At 41.3% G+C, this 19,767-nt stretch overlaps 1 protein-coding gene across 4 annotated transcripts in view; it reads right to left on the bottom strand.

Annotated features, from left to right (window-relative positions):
- LOC134344340 (aromatic-L-amino-acid decarboxylase-like) overlaps positions 1-19,767 on the bottom strand; it is a 117,775-nt gene that overhangs the window by 29,064 nt on the left and 68,944 nt on the right. For all 4 annotated transcript variants that reach the window (XM_063043952.1, XM_063043951.1, XM_063043950.1 and 1 more), the window contains exons 9-12: positions 18,868-18,935; positions 18,470-18,546; positions 8,790-8,809; positions 1,329-1,427 (exon numbers count right to left, since the gene is read on the bottom strand). In XM_063043952.1, coding sequence (XP_062900022.1) covers positions 1,329-1,427; positions 8,790-8,809; positions 18,470-18,546; positions 18,868-18,935 — 264 coding nt within the window. The remainder of the gene's footprint in view (positions 1-1,328; positions 1,428-8,789; positions 8,810-18,469; positions 18,547-18,867; positions 18,936-19,767) is intronic.

The following is a 19,767-nucleotide window of genomic DNA, read 5'->3' as shown; positions in this document are numbered from 1 at the left end:
ATGTTTGCATTCATTTTGAGAGTACTAGAATATAAAAGCAAGTTTGTGATGCTGGTGCTTTAGAAGACATTGTTTGACCACACAGAGTATTTTGAGCAGGTTTGGGCTCCTTATCTAAGAAAAGATGTGCTAGCATCAGAGAGAGTCCAGAGAAGAGTCACTACAATGACTCTAAGAATGAAAGGGTTAATGAATGGAGTGTGTTTGATGGCTTTGGGCATGTACTTGCTGTAGTTTAGAAGAATGAGGTGAGATCTCATTGAAACATATCGAATATTGAAAGGCCTTGATAGAGTCGATGTTTCCTTTAGGGGGAGGGGGAAATCTTGGACCAGAGGTCACAGCCTTCAGAAATGGAGTGATATACCTTTAGAACAGAGATGAGAAGGACTTTCTTCATCTAGAAGAGGATGGCAAATCTTTGGAACTTATTGCCATAGATGGCCGTTGAGGCTAAATGATTGAGCATATTTAAAGTGGAGTTTGATAGGTTCTTGATTAGTAAGGGTGCCAAAAGTCACAGGGAGAAGCCAGGAGAAAAGGGTTAAGAGGGATAATAAATCAGCCATGATGGAATGGTGGTGCAGACTCAATGGGCCTAATTCTGCTTATATGTCTTATAGTCTTATATGGACCTCAGTACTGTGTATGTTAGCCTAGGAGGAGACACTGGTATTGGTTTGTTTATTCTGACAATATATTGGGAGGATTTTGCCAATGTGATTTTGATGGTACCTCTCTAGTCCTTTGAAGTGCCTTCTCTAAGTTGTGCATGTCTCTAGAGCATATGGAAGGCAGGGATCACCACTGCCCAGTAGACATGAAGCTATTTCCAGGTTTGAGATCCTGGTTTTCACTCTTTTATCGAGTTTCTAAAGGCTGTCCATCAACAATGAAGGTAATATTGGATTTCATCGTTGATGTATATCTGCACTGAGAGGTGATTCCTTATAGAGAGCTGAGACTGGCTATGACTTTCAGGGTCTAGTATAGACCTTTAGTTTTCGAGAGTGTGTTGTAAAGTAGTAGCGGGTTTTGAGGACCTTTGTTTTAGAGCTGTTAAGTGTAACGTTATCTCATACAGCTCCATAATCATGCCAATGATGCCTTGGAGCTCAGCCTCTAAATATGTGCATACGAAAGCAATGTCTGCACAGGACAATCGAAGCTGAGGTGATCTTAGTTGTGGAATAAAAGTGAAGTGGATTGGAAAGTCTTCCATTCAAGGTTTCAATATGGTACACTGGTAGTTCAAGGATACAGATTTAACAATCCACCTTAAAAATGTTTTCGACATGAATCAATATTTGGTACTGCTGGTAGCATACCTTGCGAATATGTTCTTGAAGTCCTTTTACTCCATACAATCTGAACACAAACCACATTTTCAGAGAACGGAATCTGCGTCCTAGAGGAATCTGCCAGTGCTGAAAGTAAACATTATCACTTAAAACATTATTTTCTACTTAATGTCATAGCATTATCAGTCTTATAACTCCCCATGGCCGTGGTAATGACTTAAATGATAAACTGAGCAATACAGCATAAAATCTTTGATTGTTCCTTCTTGCTGCTAGCAAAGGTGCAATTCAAGTTTATACCTTTATAGCCCGAAATTTCCTCAATAATCAATAACATCACTTTGACAGAAAATTAACAGAGGCAAGGACATGCAATTAACAAGCATGTGAAGTGACATGACTTCCAGTGTGATTAAATGGAAAAGGAATGTTGAGCCATGTAAATGTAAGAAGCCTGCAGAAGCAGTACAGCCTTTGAACCAACTTCACTTTCTGCCAATGCATTTATCAATCAAACACCTGAGTAATCACCCTGTCAAGTTCATCAATGACAACAGTGGTGGCAGTCATCACTGACGATGAGAAGGCCTACAGAGAGGAGGTAGAAAAGCTTGAGGCCTGATGTCAGGCAAATAACCTCTTCCTTAATGGCAACAAGACAAAAGAGATGGTTATTGACTTTAGGAGATCTCAAGCCTCTCACACCCCCTCTTACATCAGCAGCACCGCAGTGCAAACTGCAAACGGTTTCAAACTCAGAGTGCACATCACACACAGAGACATTGGTAAGCTTTGTGTCCCAGAGCACATCCCACACAGCCAGGAAAGCTCACCAACGCCACTACTTTCTAAGGAGGCTGAAGAGAGCCGGACTATGCACATCCACACTCAGGTCATTCTACAGATGCACAATGGAGAGCATCCCAACAAGCTGCATCATTGCCTGCTATGGAAACTGCACAGCTGCAAACAAGAAGGCTATACAATGGGTAGTCCAAACTGTCCAATGCATCACAGAAAGGTGCTGGGAAAGGGCTAGTAACATAATGAAGAATCCTACCAACTTTGCATATGGGCTGTTTGTCCCATTCCCAACAGGGAGAAGGCTACATAGAATCCACACTTGGACTACCAGACTCAAAAACAGTTACTTTCCCCAAGCAGTAAGGCTGATCAACACCTCCACCCACTAAACTACCTGTCCACACCCCCAACCACCATCACTTTGTTATTTCTTGTCAGTCATCTTCTGTACAGACACTACTGCATCTTAGCATCACTTTATGGACATTCTGTCAATCTATGTATACAAGTTATTTTATCTATTTGTTTCTTAAATTATTATTGTGTTTTTATTTTGTTTTTTTTTGAGCTGCATCGGATCTGAAGTAACAATCATTTCACTTTCCTTTACACTGGGGTACAGGGTAAAACATAAAACAATCTTAAATCTTGAATCAATAGCAAGAAAAGGTTTCGTAGATTCTTCCCACAATTACTGTCTACATCAATGGTGTTGAGCTTGAGAGGACATCACCAATAGCCCGCCTCAGACCAACTACATTCACGCCACAGTCAAGAACACTCATCACTGCTTCTACTTCCTCAAGGAGGCTGTAAAAATTTGACATGTCCTGTTGACCCTTACCTACTGTTATCAATGCACTATGAAAAATATCCTATTCAGAGGCATAACAGCTTGGAATGGCAACCACTCCGCATGTGACCATAAACAACTCCAGATATTTGTGAACACAGCTCAGCACATCATGGAAACCAGCCTCCTCTCTATGGACTTTGTTTATACTTTTCACTACCTCAGTAAAGCAGCCAGTGTAATCAAAGATTATCCCCACCCTGGCCATTCTCTCTTCTCCTCTCCCATTAGGAAGAAGATACAAAAACCTGAAAGCATGTAGCACCAGTTTCCTGTCCTTCTCACACGCCTTGCATGAATTGACAGGCAGATAAACTCCATCCCCAATTACTACACTGACAAAGATGTTCCAAGTTGACTTTCTTTAATGCAGCAACTGGCGGTATGGGTAAAACTGACAGAAAGAAAAAAACAAAGTCAAAAAATGTCCAAATTCCCATTATGGTAAGTACAAGGTAAGTATTAAGTATACCACAAATGATACAAAATGTGATTGTGGAAAAGGTGGGACAGTGGGAACCTGATTGGATGACGACTAACCAATCAGGAGGGATAGATGACGAGGGTATAAATACCACTGGACTAAACATGCCCGGGCATCATCCCTGATGATGATGGCAGAGTTTATACCAGTGCCTAAGAAGAATAATGTGGACTGCCTTAATGATTATCGCCCAGTTGCACTCACATCAACAGTGATGAAATGCTTTGAGAGGTTGGTCATGACTAGACTGAACTCCTGCCTCAGCAACAACCTGGACCCATTGCAATTTGCCTATCATCACAATAGGTCAATGGCAGACACATTCTCAATGGCTGTCCACATGGCTTTAGACCACCTAGACAACACAAACACCTACATCAGGATGCTGTTCATCGACTATTGCTCAGCACTTAATACCATCATTCCCACAATCCTGATTGAGAAGTTGCAGACCTGGGCCTCTGTACCTCTTTCTGCAATTGGATCCTCAGTTTCCTAACCAGAAGACCACAATCTGTGCGGATTGGTGATAACATATCCTCCTCACTGCTGATCAACACTGACGCACCTCGGGTGTGTGCTTAGCCCACTGCTCTACTCTCTATATACACATGACTGCGTGGCTGGGGCATAGCTCAAATACCATCTATAAACTTGTTGACGATACAACCATTGTTGGTAGAATCTCAGGTGGCGACAAGAGGGCGTACAGGAGTGAGATATGCCAGCTAGTGGAGTGGTGCCATCACAACAACCTGGCACTCAACGTCAGTAAGACGAAAGAGCTAATTGTGGACCTCAGGAGGGGTAAGACGAAGGAACACATACCAATCCTCATAGAGAAATCAGAAGTGGAGAGAGTGAACAGCTTCAAGTTCCTGGGTGTCAAGATCTTTGAGGATCTAACATGGTCCCAACATATTGATGTAGTTATAAAGAAGGCAAGAGAGCGACTATACTTTATTAGGAGTTTGAAGGGATGTGGCATGTCAACAAATACACTCAAAAACGTCTATAATTGTACCGCAGAGAGCATTCTGACAGGCTACATCACTGTCTGGTATGGAAGGGCTACTGCACAGGACCGAAAGAAGGTGCAGAAGGTTGTAAATCTAGTCAACTCCATCTTGGGTACTAGCCTACAAAGTACCCAAGACATCTTTAGGGAGCAGTGTCTCAGAAAGGCAGCACCCATTATTAAGGACCTCCAGCACCCAGGGCATGCTCTTTTCTCACTGTTACAATCAGGTAGGAGATACAGAAGCCTGAAGGCATACACTCAGCGATTCAGGAACAGCTTCTTCCCCTCTGCCATCTGATTCCTAAATGGACATTGAATCTTTGGATACTACCTCACTTTTTTAAAAATACACCGTATTTCTGTTTTTGCACATTTTTTAACAAATCTATTCAATTTACGTAATTGATTTACTTGTTTATTATTATTTTTATTTTACTTATTATTAGTTTTTTTTCTCTGCTAGATTATGTATTGTATTGAACTGCTGCTGCTAAGTTAACAAATTTCACGTTACATGCCGGTGATAATAAACCTGATTCTGATTCATCGAAACTGCAGATAAAATCTACATTGGAAACCTGAGAAAGGTCTATTTTTCATATAAATTCCAGGTAAGCACTAGATCCTTTTTCACTGTTTTTGTTGTAATTAAATAAAGAAATTATTTTATCTTTTGCTTTCAATAGGTTTGAATAATTTTTACAATTATTTGTCATTGTTTTGAATGTGCAGTTCCTATTTTCGTTCATTGTGCATCGTATATCAGAATTCTTAAGAGTTTTTATGTAATGGCTGGAAAGGAAGAGGGGTGTGATAGACATGTGGTCTGGGAGCCAATTCAGTACCGTTTATCTGTTTTCCATTAGATGGCAGCATAGGTTCAAAATTAACTTTAGAATCCAGGCTGAAAAATCAGCAATAATCTTTGCTTTAAAATTTATCGGGTGAGAGTGTGTGGTCACTGAAAGTGACTTGGTGTGATCGTATAGCTCCTAATTGTTCACAGATTTGAGACAATACAGTGTCAAGACGCATGTTAGTATTTACAATTAACACTAGCTTGGAGATGGAATGAAAAGAGTAAGATAAAAGCAAGTTTCTTTAACAACTTCCAAATCCCTGTCCCTGATCACCTTTTCAAAAACTTTCAATTCCCTGGCCGTGACCTCCTCCTCAATAACTTTCAATTCCCAGGTCCTGACCGCTTCATTTTCACCAGGGATGCCCAATCTCTATACACTTCTATCTCCCATCAAGAGGGCCTTAAAGCTCTCCACTTCTTTCTCATCAAAAGACCCAACCAGTTCCCCTCCTTCACCACCCTCCTCTGTCTGGCAGAACTGGTCCTTACCCTCAACAATTTCTCCTTTATTTCCTCCCACTTTCTCCAAATTCAAGGGGTTGCCATGGACACCTTCTTGGGCCCCAGCTTTGCCTGCGTTTTGTTGGCTATGTCGAAAAGTTCATGTTCCAAGCCTTCCCTGGTAATTCTCCCCAACTCTTCCTGCACTACATTTATAACTGCATTGGTGCTGCTTCATGCACCCATGCTGAGCTCATCCATTTCATCAACTTCAGCCCTGCCCTTAATTCACTTACTCCATTTCTGACACCTCTCTCCTTTCTCGATCTCTGGAGACAAACTATCTAGCGACATCTTTTATAAACCTACCAGTTCCCACAGCTATCTTGATTATACCTCTTCCCACCCAATCTCCTGTAAAAATGCTTCTCTCAGTTCCTTCGTCTCCACCACAACTGTTCCATGAAATTGTGTTAACTTAGCAGCAGCAGTTCAATGCAATACATTATCTAGCAATCTAGCAGAGAAGAAGAAAAAATAAAATTAAAAAAAACACAAGTAAATCAATTACATATATTGAATAGATCAAAAACATGCAAAAATGGAAATACTGTATATTAAAAAAAGTGAGGTAGTGTCCAAAGATTCAATGTCCATTTAGGACTGGAAAATTGCAAATGCCATTCCATTCTTCAAGAAGGGAGAGAAACAGATAAAAGAAAATTATAGGCCATTCGCCTGACTTCAGTGGTTGGGAAAATGTTGGAGTCGATCGTTGAGAATGTCGCTTCAGGGTTCTTGGAGACACATGATAAAATAGGCCATAGTCAGCATGGTTTCCTCAAGAGAAAATCTTGCCTGACAAATCTGTTGGAATTCTTTGATGAAATATTAAGCATGATTCACAAAGGAGGATTGGTTGATGCTGTGTATTTAGATTTACAGAAGGCCTTTGACAAGGTGCCACACATGAGGCTGCTTAACAAGCTACGAGCCCATGGTATTACTGGGAAGATTTTAGCATGGAAAAATCAGTGGCTGACTGGTAGGAGGCAAAGAGTGGGAATAAAGAGAGCCTTTTCTGGTTGGTTGCTGGAGACTAGTGGTGTTCCACAGAGGTACGTGTCGGGACCAATTCTTTTTTATGTGATATGTCAATGATTTGGATGATGGAATTGATGGATTTGTTGCAAATTTTGCAGACGATATGCAAGTAGGTGGAAGGGCATGTAGCTTTGAGGAACAAAGAGGCTACAGAAGGACTTAGACAGATTAGGAGAATGGCCAAAGAAGTGACAGATAGAATACAGTGTCGGGAAGCTTATGGTCATGCATTTCGGTAGAAGAAACGGAAGTGTTGACTATTTTCTAAATGGAGAGAAAATACAAAAAAAAACTGAGGTGCAGAGGGACTTGGGAGTACTTGTGCAGGATTCCCTAAAGGTTAATTTGCGGGTTGAATCTGTGGTAAGGAAGGCAAATGCGATGTTAGCATTCATTTCAAGAGAACTAGAATATAGAAACAAGGGTGTAATGTTGAGACTTTATAGAGCACTAGTGAGACCTCACTTGGAGTATTATGAACATGTTTGGGCCCCTTATCTTAGAAAGGATGTGTTGAAACTGGAGGGGGTTCAAAGGAATTTTTGAAAATGATTCTAGGTTTGAATGGCTTGTCATGCGGTTCTGGTCCTGTATTCACTGGAATTCAGAAGAATGAAGGATGTTCTCATTGAACCCTATTGAATGGTGAAAGGCCTTGATAGAGTGGATGTGGAGAGCATGTTTCTAATGGTGGGAGAATCTAAGACCAGAGGACACATCCTCGGACTAGAGGAGCATCCTTTTAGGATGGAGATGAGGAGGAATTTCTTTAGCCAGAAAGTGTTAAATCTATGGAATTCTTTGCCACTGGCTGCTGTGGAGGCCAAGTCTGTATGTGTATTTAAGGCTGATGTTGATAGATTCTTATTGGTCAAGGCATGAAGGGATGTGGGGCAAAGGCAGGAGATCGGGGCCGAGAGGAGAAATAGATCAGACATGATTGAATGGCGGAACAGACTTGAATGGCCAGATGATTCTGTTTCTATGTCTTATGGTCTTATGTCGAGTGAGCCATATCTAATAACTCAATCTGAGTTAAATGACCTAGTCAGAGATTGTCAAAGGCAAAAGCAGAATTAGTGTGTTCAAGACTGCAAGGATGGAGTCTGCTGTCATCAGGCACAAAAATTTCTGTGAAAGATTTCGATATTTGAGACAGACTTTTCCCAGAATAACTGATGCCAAGATTAAGGAAGGTATTTTTGCTGGTTCACAAATCAAACAGGTCATCAATGACAGCAGTTCGTAGAACTTCTTGTGGAACCAGAGAAAATTGCATAGAAGGTATTCAAGGATGTTGTTGAAAATTTTCCTGGCAACTACAGAGCAGCAAACTACATGCAGCTGGTTGACAACATGCTTCAAACATACAAAACCGTGAAGTGCAACATGTCCCTAAAGATTCATTTTCTGCATTCCCATTTAGACTTACTCCCTGAAAATCTTGGTGCTGTCAGAGAAGAACGTGGTGAAAGGTTTCATCAGGACATTGCAGACATAGAGGAATAGTATCAGGGCAACTGGAATCCATCAATGCTTGCTTATAATTGTTGGACACTTAAGTGAGAGGCCTCAGACACTGAGTATAAATAAAAATCATCAACAAAACATTTTCTAGCTTAGTTGATCTAATGCAAAGCATCAGCACCATTTTGCAATTAAAGACATCATATTCAATAAGTTAATTTCTTGTTTCTCCAAATTCCTACATTATACAAGTATTCTAAAATTATATTTGTGTTCAGCTTCAAGCCGTCTATCATAAACAAAAGAAATTTCTGAGGAAGCAACACTTTAGAAAAGATTTGCTGTCCAGTGTAATCACTTGCAAAGTTAGCTGTAGGTTGCAATGCTAAAGCTGACCAAAACTGAAAGCACAAGCCATAGCAGTAAAAAACTGCACTATTAAGAATACTCACCCTATAATCAGTGATGAGTCCTGGAAGTTAAAAGAGAAATATTACTGTAAGATGAGGTGAATATACAGTATTTATATAATGCAGCGTACATTCAAGTTGTTTAAAAATTTATTAAGAGTGTGACGAATACACATAGATAAGATGTTAGCTGTCCTGTGTGATCAGCAGTTGGTCTGCCACCTGTCTTCAAGAGAGAGAGATAAGGGACACAATGAAACAGCACCTGGAGATGTGTAGAGAGCTGTCTGGAGCGGCTCCCCCTTTGAACCCTGAACTGTTTGAAGTGATGGACAGGTGATAACCCAGCAGGGGGATAAAAAGGGACAGGTTCGCTAAGGCAGGACACACACACGACACCCGAGGTAACGAGACCCTGGAAGCGGTGCGCCTCTCACGAGTAGGTGGGAAGTACCGGACAACGCACAGGGTGGAAAGGTACGATCAGCGGGAACCCGGTGTGTGTCCGCCCTTGCCTGGGTGCCGGGTTCACTGCAGAGGATCGACCGCATCTGGAGGAGAGGTTACAGTCGGTGACCTCAGGTGACATCCCCAAGGACCTGCCCAAAAGTTGCTTGTGAGCCATATCGCCGGTCTGTGAGTGAAGCCGTATCTGAATGATCAGTCGTTCCCGTTCTCTCTCTCTCCCCCCCACGTTGTCCATTGCCATGGCAACGATTACTGCGAACTGAACTGGACTGAACTTTGAGTCATTTTGAAATTTGGTCATTTACCCCTAGACAACGATAGAGCTTGATTGATGCTGTTATCTTAATTCTGTGCACATGTGTGTTTATCATTGCTGAACTGTTGCATTTATTATCCTTTCGATTACTGTGTTGCTTGTTTCTTTAATAAAACTTTCTTAGTTCTAGTACTCCAGATTCCAACTGAGTGATCCATTTCTGCTGGTTTGGCAACCCAGTTACGGGGTACGTAACAAGAGATATCAATAATTCTCATCGAGCAGACAGAACAATGCATAGATCATGACAAATATATTCTTTAGATTTAAAACTCAATTTAGAAGTATTTTCCACATTAATATTTTAAACCAGTAGTTTCATGTTCACACCTGATTCCCCTAGTCTTCAGTGAGGATGAATTCTTGCACTGGGTACTGTTGTCAGTTTGAAAGCAAATGGTTTGACTGCCTCAGCTAAGAGGTGGAAACCCACAGTGACATGTTCAGCTGTACTTGTACCAGAACAAGTACTTGTATCTAGATATGGAGCATTGCTTTGGTTAGTTACAAAAGGAAAAGGACAATTCATCATTGAACTAGAGTAGATGATGTGTCACATGGTTATATGATGAGCGATTGATGGCTCTGGGCCTTTACTCAATGGAATTTAGAAGAATCGGGGGGTGGGGGGCGGGGTTCTGAAATCTATTGAATGTTGAAAGCCCTAGATAAAGTGGATGTGGAGAGGATATTTCCTATGGAACGGAGTCCAGGACCAGAGGGCAGAGCCGCAGAGTAGAGGGACACCCATTTAGAACGGAGATGAAGAGGAATTGCTTTATCAAGTGAATCTGTGGAATTTGTTATCACAGCCGGCTATGGAGGCAGGGCTATTGGGTGTACTTAAGGCAAAAGGTTCTTGATTAGCCAGGGTATGAAAGGTTACAGGGAGAAGACAAGAGAATGGGGTTGGGAGGAAAATAGATTAAACTAACATACAATGTCATTTAACATGTAAAAAAAGTGTTCAGCAAGCTGGGCTGGTTCAGAGTATAGGGCTCACAATTACTGAGGCGGTATAAATACTGTAGATGGATTGAATACTTGGGAGTTAGTGAGAACTGCATATCTGGAATTTATGAGAGCATAAGATTATAAATGCTCTACAAGTTTCTACACTTTGCAACATGAGACGGGGATTAACATGTAATTGCCACAATAATTCCAGATTGACAGATTCTTTCTTATGTAAATACAAGAACCCACATGAAACAATGGTACAGAAGAACATACTGCATCACTTAGAGAACCTTAAACCTCTTGCTTATTTCACTCTCTCCAACTACTCTCTGCATAGAGTGGATTCTCGTTAATCGGGCCATTGGTTGATAGGAGGAACTGCTAATTTGGGGCTACTCTTAAAGGACACAAACTAATCAACAAAATTGTGAGGATTCCATGCCACTAAATTGGGACAGAAGACTGTTTGCTGAACAGGTTCTAACTAGTGTCGGTCGCACGTGCACTTATGTGGCCATTAGACACCACACCATAGAGCAAGCAGCTTTTAAATAGCATCAGATGAGTGCATTTGTGTTCAAAAAGCCATTTCTGCCATTGATAGTTGGCAAGAAATAAGCAGTAGGACAATTCGGAATGGTTTTGCTCATTGTGGTTTCAAGCATTCAGGCTTAGAGAGACGAGAAATGGCCAGGAGTCGAAATGAAACGATTTCAGTTCTTCAGCAAGTTAGGAACTACAAAGAGTTTGAAAGTATTGACAACCATCTTGAATGTTACAATGAAAATGAAGATTTGAAGGATGCAGTTGTCGTAAGCATTGTATGAAGGCAGTCCGTAGTCTGCACTGATTTTGTTAAATCAGAAGAACACAGCAGCATACACTGGATGAACTCCTCTGATAAGTATTAGGAGCTAATACACAGTTTTATAGTACTGTAGTAGCATTGAGAATGTTTTGATGTGTTCCATATTTCATTTAAATACATTATTTGTTACTCGGTTTATCTTTTTATACCTTTTAAACTATCTCCATGAAAGTTTGACTAAGTGGGCCAAAACACACCGGTCCTGTTGTGTCCCAATTAACTGGAATCTACTGTATATCATAAATATATTAGACAATTACACAGTACACTACTTTGCCCTTTTTATGAAGAAATAGAGATTTACAATATTAATAGAGTTAACTCTTCAACGGATTTTCTTAGTCGGTTTTCTTTCTTTCTTTCTTTCCCCCAGAGGAATTGTGTTGTTTGTGTTGCTGGCCAGAAAGAACAACAGTCTACAACTCAGTGAATTCCAATGAATTGAGGACAGTGGAGGCAGCCAGACCGTTTGGCTTTGTTCTTGCTGTGTGCTTGGAGATGCCATTTTGAGAACCTATTTCACAACCTCCATTTTGTGAGATGAAGTTGCTTGGCTTTCTGTGTTTTTAAGAAGACACAGTGATGCTCCAGGTAATCTGTGGGATAAGAGATCATTTCCAAATAAGAAGATATTTGTGAGATGTTCTTTGGTTGGATATAACATGCAGGTTTTTGACTGTTGGAATCAGTATCTGTCCTGCATGAATCAAGCTCGATGCTGATTGAGAACAAAGAGAAAAGGACAAAGAGCACAAATTATTGACTGTCACTTGCTGGGAAGAGGGCAGTAAATCAATGCTGGCTTGGAGCAGAGCCAATAACAAGGTGTTAAAGGTCAGACACATGACTGACCAGTGACACTGGAATGAAATAATTGAATTGATAGGGACTGAATATAAATTTTGGCAAATAAACATCACAGATGCAAGCATGAGTGACCCTGCATGAAACACGTGGTGAGTGAATTGGGACTATGAGGTCAGCGTAGACTCCTTTCCCCGGTAATAGCTTTGCTCTTCTTTGACTATTCAGGAGGGTCAGGGAAGCTTAGTGGGTGTACACACAATGTATTTAATGCATGAATTCATGTACTTGTTAGTTTTGACAATAGAGGTACTTGTTGGTAAATACAGATCTCTCTGTGCCTCTCTGATCATTATTACAAGGGGTGATTCTTATAACAGTGTGTCCTCTCCAAAGTGTCACTTCTCGTGACATTTCATCCATATTCTGCTTGGGATGTATTTTTGGAATACACTGATTTCATTGCTTAACTCTCGTAAATCTCTTGCAGGAATTAAGTGAATTACATGTTTGCGTTCAACACTCTTCTATTTTTATAGATGATGATGCTTCCGTTCAAGTTGTTCAAAACTCATTAAAGTCCACAGATGTTTAAGAAGGGAGGAGGAACAAAAATAAGTAACCAGAGGTCTATTAGCTCTTCTTGACAGGGTACTAGGGTTTATCAGAATAGTAAGCCACCTTGAGAGCTTAATGTAATTTATGAAAGATAAGCAACACACATAAAAGTTGCTGGTGAACGCAGCAGGCCAGGCAGCATCTCCAGGAAGAGGTGCAGTCGACGTTTCAAGCTGAGACCCTTCGTCAGGACTAACGTTAGTCCTGACGAAGGGTCTCGGCCTGAAACGTCGACTGCACCTCTTCCTGGAGATGCTGCCTGGCCTGCTGCGTTCACCAGCAACTTTTCTGTGTGTTGCTTGAATTTCCAGCATCTGCAGAATTCCTGTTGTTTATGAAAGATAAATCACTTTTCACTGATTTGTTAGAATATTTCGAGGATGTAACAAGCAGACGCTAGTGAGAGGAACCTGGAGATTTTGTGTATTTAGATTTCGGGACATTTGACAAGGTGCTACATTAAAGACAAGTACAAATGGATTGAATGTTAGTTAGCAGAAAGAAGACAGAGTCTGAGTAAATGTTTTTGTTTTGCAGGCTGGAAGAATGTAACTGCGGCAGTGCTCCAAAGAATAGTACTTGACCTTCAATTATTTATGACCTGGAAGATGCGAAGAGTGCAAGATATCCAGGCCTGTTGATGACATGACAATTGGTGGTAAGGCATGAGGCATTAAGGGTATTGAGACTCTGAACAGGGTATGGATAGGTCGAGTGGTGACAACTTGGCAAATAGAATTTCAAGAAGGAACATGTGTGGACAAGCACTTTGGTAAAAGGAATCAAAAGGCAGGTTATTATCTAAATGAAAGGAGATTACCAATGAATAATGTACAGGGGGATTTTGAACTAAAACAAGAGCATTTGATGAACAGAGGGAACCAGGTGAGGGGGAGGGACTTGGGAGGTGAACACACTGAGGATGTGGGCCACATCTTCCATTCCCCTCCCCACCTGGTTTTATCTGCTCAACATTCCCTCTCCGTCTAGTACCACCTATAATCTAACAGCTCGATCTCAGCCCACCCCTCCTTCGTATTGCAATATACCAGCAATCGTTCCTCCTCCCTCGAGGTCCTGACGCAGAGACTTGACCAGAAATCTTGAATTTGTACAGGAGCTCCCTAAGTTGAGCCTCCATAACACAGGAAAGGCCTGTAAGCCACGTATGCAGCCAAACTTCTAGTCAAAAGCAACCATCAGGATGTTGATTAAATTTCAATGATGATTGGTTAGATTCTCTCTCATTGAAGAAGATTATTGTACAGCACTCTGTGCATAACTGCTACGTACCCAAATGTTGCCCTTATCTTGCTGCATGCAAGCATGGACTGCTTCATTTGTGGAGGAATGTGACTGAAAATGAACGTTGTGTGATTATCAGTGAACGTCCCGAGTTCTCACCTCATGACAGTGGGAAGGCTATTAATAAAGCAACTGAGGGTAGTTGGGGAAGGTCTTAGGGTCTCCTGCGGCGATGTACTGAGGCTGGGATGACGGACTTCCAACAGTCATAACCATCTCCTCAGTGTGATGTAGAAACTCTGCAGATGCTAGAACTCCAAGCAATATACACAAAATGCTGGGAGAACGCAGCAGGCCGGGCAACATCTATGGAAAAAAAGCACAGTCGACATTTTGGGCTGAGACCCTTTGGCAGGACTGGAGAAGAAAAGCTGAGGAGTAGATTTAAAATGTTAGGGGAGAGGAGAGAGAACCACTAGGTGATAGGTGAAACCTGAAGGGGGAGGGGTGAAGTAAAGAGCTGGGAAGCTGATTGGCGAAAGAGATAAAGGGCTGGAGAAGGGGGAGTCTGACAGAAGAGGGCAGAAAGCCATGGAAGAAAGAAAATGGGGAAGAAGCACCAGAGGGAGGTAGTGGGTGGGCAAGGAGATAAGGTGAAAGAGGGAAAGGTGAGGGGGGGGTCATTACTGGAAGTTTGAAAAATCAATGTTCATACTATCAAGTTGGAGGCTACTCAGATGGAATATAAGGTGTTGTTCCTTCAACCTAAGTGTGGCCTCTTCATGAGAGTGGAGGAGGCCATGGATAGATATATGGGAATGGGAAGTGGAATTAAAATGGATGGCTACTGTGAGATCCCGATTTTCCTGGCAGACGGAGCATAGGTGCTCAGCGAAGTAGTCTCTCAATCTATGTTGGGTCTCACCGATATACAGGAGGCCACATCGGGAGCATCGGACACAGTGTATGACTCCAGCAGGCTCACAGGTGAAGTGTCGCCTCACCTGGAAGGACTGACTGTTTAGGGTGCTGAATGGTAGTGAGGGAGGTGGTGCAGGGGCAGGTGTAGCACTTGTAACGATAAGTGCCAGGAGGGAGATCAGTGGGGGAGGATGAATGAAAAGGGAGTTGCACAGGGAGCGATCCCTGTGGCAAGCAGTAATTGTGGGGGGGTGGGGTGTGTGAGGAAGATGTTCTTGGTAATGGGATCTCATTGGAGATGGCGGAATTTGCGGGGATTTATGTGCTGAATCCAGAGGCTGGTGCAGTGGTAGGTGAGGAGAAAAGGAATCCTATCTCTGGTAGGGTAGTGGGAGGGTTGGGTGACAGCAGACATGCGTGATATGGAAGGGTTGCAGTTCACAGTGGTAAGCAAGTTATCAGTGAGTAAGAATCACTGGAAGGCATTATCATTACACTTACCATCACTTTTCTGATGATCGAGAGTAGGCTGATGGGGTTGTAATAAACTTGACTTGATTTGTCCTCTATTTTGTGAGTAGAACATACCTGGGCAATCTGTACTGCCCCCAGCACATCCTTCGGGTTTTTTTTGTTTTGGTTGTTAAGGAAAATAATGCAAATGATGCATCCAAAGAGCTTTTACAGGTATATTAAGAGCAAAAGGATTGTAAGGGATAAAATTGGTCCTCTTGAAGATCAGAGTGGTCGGCTATGTGCGGAACCAAAGGAAATGGGGGAGATCTTAAATAGGTTTTTTGCATCTGTGTTTACTAAGGAAACTGGCATGAAGTCTATAGAATTAAGGGAAACAAGTAGTGAGATCATGGAAACTGTACAGATCAAAAAGGAGGAGGTCCTTGCTGTCTTGAGGAAAACTAAAGTGGATAAATCCCCGGGACCTGACAGGGTGTTCCCTCGGACCTTGAAGGAGACTAGTGTTGAAATTGCAGGGGCCCTGGCAGAAATATTTAAAATGTCGCTGTCTACAGGTGAGGTGCCGGAGGATTGGAGAGTGGCTCATGTTGTTCCGTTGTTTAAAAAAGGATCGAAAAGTAATCCGGGAAATTATAGGCCAGTAAGTTTAACGTCGGTAGTAGGTAAGTTATTGGAGGGAGTACTAAGAGACAGGATCTACAATCATTTGGATAGACTGGGACTTATTAGGGAGAGTGAACATGGCTTTGGGCGTGGTAGGTCATGTTTGACCAATCTATTGGAGTTTTTCAAGGAGGTTACCAGGAAAGTGGATGAAGGGAAGGCAGTGGATATTGTCTACATGGACTTCAGTAAGGCCTTTGACAAGGTCCCGCATGGGAGGTTAGTTAGGAAAATTCAGTCGCTAGGTATACATGGAGAGGTGGTAAATTGGATTAGACATTGGCTCGATGGAAGAAGCCAGAGAGTGGTGGTAGAGAATTGCTTCTCTGAGTGGAGGCCTGTGACTAGTGGTGTGCCACAGGGATCAGTGCTGGGTCCATTGTTATTTGTCATCTATATCAATGATCTGGATGATAATGTGGTAAATTGGATCAGCAAGTTTGCTGATGATACAAAGGTTGGAGGTGTAGTAGACAGTGAGGAAGGTTTTCAGAGCCTGCAGAGGGACTTGGACCAGCTGGAAAAATGGGCTAAAAAATGGCAGATGGAGTTTAATACTGACAAGTGTGAGGTATTGCACGTTGGAAGGACAAACCAACGTAGAACATACAGGGTTAATGGTAAGGCACTGAGGAGTGCAGTGGAACAGAGGGATCTGGGAATACAGATACAAAATTCCCTAAAAGTGTCATCACAGGTAGATAGGGTCGTAAAGAGAGCTTTTGGTACATTGGCCTTTATTAATCAAAGTATTGAGTGTAAGAGCTGGAATGTTATGATGAGGTTGTATAAGGCATTGGTGAGGCCGAATCTGGAGCATTGTGTTCAGTTTTGGTCACCAAATTACAGGAAGGATATAAATAAGGTTGAAAGAGTGCAGAGAAGGTTTACAAGGATGTTGCCGGGACTTGAGAAACTCAGTTACAGAGAAAGGTTGAATAGGTTGGGACTTTATTCCCTGGAGCGTAGAAGAATGAGGGGAGATTTGATAGAGGTATATAAAATTATGATGGGTATAAATAGAGTGAATGCAAGCAGGCTTTTTCCACTGAGGCAAGGGGAGAAAAAACCAGAGGACATGGGTTTAGGGTGAGGGGGGAAAATTTTAAAGGGAACATTGGGGGGGCTTCTTCACACAGAGAGTGGCGGGAGTATGGAATGAGCTGCCAGACGAGGTGGTAAATGTGGGTTCTTTTTTAACATTTAAGAATAAATTGGACAGATACATGGATGGGAGGTGTATGGAGGGATATGGTCCATGTGCAGGTCAGTGGGACTAGGCAGAAAATGGTTCGGCACAGCCAAGAAGGGCCAAAAGGCCTGTTTCTGTGCTGTAGTTTCTATGGTTTCTATGGTTTCACTTGATGTTTTGATGTACATGTGATAAATAAATGAATCTCAATCTGAACCTAGAGGCACAGGTGTTCTGGAGCACAGGACCTCGTTACTATAGGTGGCCGGATATCAGGTCACATCTCATTCGCTGAACTCAGTGTCTCTCAAATGTTTCTTGGTATCTTCTGGAAATGAACTGAATTGGTTGAACGCAGGCTTCAATAATAGTGGGAATCTCAGAAAGAACCCTAAATGAATTATCTGTTCTCTGATACCGGGATACCTGGTTCCAGTCATACATACCAATCCATAGTTAGGGAATTATCTCCAATGGCTCTATCTCCTGGCATGTGCTCCCCTCCCCCATTCAGTCAATAACCTGAATAATATCCCCTGAAGATATCACATCATTTTCAATTTTTCTTTCTTCCTCTTTAGTATGCCTTTTCCCTCTCTTCTGTGTCCTTGTAAGATTAGGTATACTGCCTTGAGTCCTAAATAAACTTTAATTTTGTCAAGTTAAATGCTGGCAAGTTATTTTCTTCACCATTGCACAAATTCCACTCTCCATATATTGATTTCACCTTTCTAATATCAGTTATTGTTGATCTTTATTTGTCTGTCATGATTAAAAACAGCAAAACCCTGCATCTAGCTGTGATTTATCCACAAACAAAACAGGACGTTCTCTGGGAGAATAATCACACCCTGGAATTTGCAGATACACAAGAGCTACAACTATTGGAGAATTTTAGTGTCATGGTATGGATCCAGATAAACGATGAAGATTGGCTGGCCTTGTCACAATCACAAAATATTTTTTGCACTACCTTACTTTCCATTTTTCTATTTTCTATTTATGATTTATAATTTAAATTTTTAATATTTACTAATTTTTACTATTTTTAATGTTTTTAATTTTTAATATTTGTAATCCAGGGAGCGGGAAGCGCAAAATCAATTATTGCTGTGATGATTGTACATTCTAGTATCAATTGTTTGGCAACAATAAAGTATAAAGTATAAAACAATTCATTGGAAAAATACCAGAGTCCTGATGATCATGTTTCAGGTAAAGAGGATCCATTTTAAAAGCTCCAATAATTTCTGATCTTTTCTTCACCCTAAAAGTAACAAAATGTTTATGATTTGATCTATTTACTTGAACCATTTCAAGTGTCATAACATAAACATGATTTAGTGATGGAAGAAGGTGTTCACATAAAATCGTTTCTGATCTTAAAAAGATGTTCATTGAAGAAACAACTGAAGATGTTGGACAGAATGACAACATGTACTAATATAACAAATAAAAAGTTAAACCAATATTATTGGAATAAATTGTAAATGCAACAGATCTACTCAGGAGAATCCTCCTAAAACACGAACTTTAAGCTGAGCAGTGTATGTAACCTGTAAATTGAAGCATCATGCGGACAACTTACCACATAGCTGAGCAATCAAAATTCACCAAAAGCCATTTGTGAGGATTAAAGTTGAAAGAATTGGAAAACTGAGAAAGGAAGGAAAACAGTTAAATACTTATGTACTGATTGAAGGTCTATTACACAATATCATTACTGCACTGGAAGGAAACCGTACAATCAGCACAGACAGCTGACATGAAGTTAAGTGTTGCACATTTGTATCCTGACAAAATGATATTAATATTGCAACTTGTTGCATTGTTGCATCAAGTTAACTTAGCTAAATCCACATTTCACATTCTAGGAAACCAGCAGCTTGTGAGATGCTGATATGATTTGTTGTTTACTTGGCACTTTCCCAGAAAAGGGAAAGTGAAAGGAGTATTGTTTAAGTTTTGTCAATCAGAATTGGCTGGTGTTTACAGGTGAGGAAATCGAGGATCCAGTTGCACAAGGTGGTATTGAGGCCGAGATCTTGGAGTTTATTGATTACCTTTGAAGGGACTTTTGTGCTTAATGCAGAGCTGCAGGCAATGAAGAGCATCCTGATGTATCCTTTCAGCACCAACCTGTCAATTGCACTCAAAACCTGCCTTCAACGTAAGTCCCTCATTCTTTAAATATGGAAACAAAACTGTACACGGTGCACCAAGTATGATCTCAGCAATGCCCTGTAAAATTGCATCATTACTTACTAATTTTACACTCTGTACCTTACATAATAAAGGTCAGCATTCCATTCGAGTTTCATGTACCAAGGCTTGATAATTTCGTGTTTCATTCTTTTCAAGTGCACATTAATCCACTTTATGCTCCACCAGGCAACCTGTTGCCCACAAACCTCATTTCTCTGTCCCCTTTGGCAGCCCCTTGGTGTCCTGCTCTCAAGCTGCTAACCCACCTATATTTTATCACCAG

Source organism: Mobula hypostoma, chromosome 3 (assembly GCF_963921235.1).
Source record: "Mobula hypostoma chromosome 3, sMobHyp1.1, whole genome shotgun sequence".
Classification (NCBI taxonomy): Eukaryota; Metazoa; Chordata; class Chondrichthyes; order Myliobatiformes; family Myliobatidae; genus Mobula; species Mobula hypostoma.
Note: the sequence above shows the minus strand (reverse complement) of the source record. Positions and strands in the feature narration are given on the sequence as shown.